The following is a 1,740-nucleotide window of genomic DNA, read 5'->3' on the forward strand; positions in this document are numbered from 1 at the left end:
AGAAGTTACCGTTGGGCAAAGATGTGACCAGGTAGGAGGAGGCCCTGTACATAGGGACCTGGGGGAAGAGCCCGGCCAACTGGTCCTGAAGCTCGTGGATGGCAGGTATGCCTGAGCAATTGGAGGTCTGGGGTGCTGGAAGGGAGCGATGAGGGCGATGAGGGGAGATGGGGCAGGAGAGACAAAGCCTGGGGAGGGCTCTAGGGCGCATGAAGCCAGGCTCCACTGGAGCACTGGGACCAACAGCACCGGGCAGGGCTGGGTGTGTGTTTTGAGAAGATGGCGCTGATGCTCACTGAGGCGAGACTGGGCAGCAAGGGAGAAGGCAGCAGGGCCACTGGTCTAAGCCAGGCAGAGATGATGGCAGTGTGGTCAACGCTGGTAGAGTACAGGTCAGGAGATAAGCACTGACACTAAATGTTCTGAAAGTAGCACCAGAGGATGGATGGATGGATGGATGGATGGATGGATGGATGGATGGATGGATGGATGGATGGATCCCTGTGAGAGTGTGAGAGAAAGGATGCGGGTGGGTGGGTCCCCCAAAGGCCCAAGCAAGGGAAAAGGCCGAGTCGACATTCAGGAGAGGAGGAGTCTGCGTTCCCCTTGGGCAGAACACTCTGCCAACCAGCTGTGCCCCTTGCTCCGTGCAGAGTCCCCCGACCCTTGTGGGCACCTCCTGTGCACCTGTGACAAAGCCGCCATCGAGTGCTTGGCTCGTTCCAGCGTCAACTCCTCCCTGCGCCACCTGGACACCTCCTCCTGTCTGGCTCACACTCCAGGTAGGAAGCACGGGGCTGCAGCCATGGCGGGTAGAGGGGCAGGGCCGGGAGCTGGGGCAGGGGCCAACCATGACTGGTGTCAGAAACCCAGCCCGGCCCGCCCCTCTGACAGCTGTTGCTCATGGGTTTGTATTCCAGAGACAAGCAGCACAAAAGAGCCGGCGACCCTCTCGCCCAGCGGTAAGGCCTTCCGTGGGAGCTGGCACTTACTCAGCCACTAGAGGCTGGACTGGTGGCAGAGGCAGTGGGCACACCCCTCCACTCAGCCTGCTGCACTGGGCATGGGAGCTGGCACAGAGGACACCACCCCCCTGCCAGGAGATGCGATCGCTTCTGATAACCCCACTCCAGCACCCATACTCTCACAGGCTCCGTGCAAACCTTGGCCCTTTGTTCCAGGGAGGCGAAGCTGTAAAGGCCAGCTCCCCTGGTCTTCCCTCCCAGGAGGTCCTCCAAGAGCAGGCCTGCTGCCTTCCCTGATCCCCTTCCTCCCGTATCCCTAGAGCCCACAGAGAGGGGGCAGCCTGGGTCTGATGGGGGGAGGAAGTCTGGGACGGGGCGGTGGTTTCCAAGTGTCTGTGTGGACAGGGTTGGGCTCCAACACTGCTCACTGGTCCAACAAGGGACTGCGCCAAGGCTCGGCCAGGCATCCTGGGAGACTCAGGGTGACCAAAGTTCCTCAAATGCTCAGCCTGAACTCCCAAGGATGGGTCTCCTGGGGCAGGGCTCCCTCTCCCAGAACATGTCCTGCAGTGCTTGCCAGGGGAGGCTAAGGTGGGAGTGAGTGAATGTGTGTGTGTGTGTGTCTGTGCGCGCACGCGCGTGCGAGTGTGTGTGTGCACATGTATGGATATTGTGCATATGTGTATGTCCAAATGTGCATGTACAGTGTTCATGTATACACCTGTGTGAGCATGTTCCTAGGGGTGTGGGTAGTTGTGGGTGTGCATATATGCAC

The 1,740-nt window shown here is 59.8% G+C and overlaps 1 protein-coding gene across 1 annotated transcript in view; it reads left to right on the forward strand.

Moving 5' to 3' along the window:
* Positions 1-1,740, forward strand: part of OC90 (otoconin 90) — a 23,460-nt gene that overhangs the window by 11,733 nt on the left and 9,987 nt on the right. The window contains exons 6-7 of the mRNA XM_004697646.1: positions 654-782; positions 921-962. Coding sequence (XP_004697703.1) covers positions 654-782; positions 921-962 — 171 coding nt within the window. The remainder of the gene's footprint in view (positions 1-653; positions 783-920; positions 963-1,740) is intronic.

This window comes from Echinops telfairi, unplaced genomic scaffold, assembly GCF_000313985.2.
Source record: "Echinops telfairi isolate 266 unplaced genomic scaffold, ASM31398v2 ScPeMD7_1;HRSCAF=3_0, whole genome shotgun sequence".
In the NCBI taxonomy this organism is placed as follows: domain Eukaryota; kingdom Metazoa; phylum Chordata; class Mammalia; order Afrosoricida; family Tenrecidae; genus Echinops; species Echinops telfairi.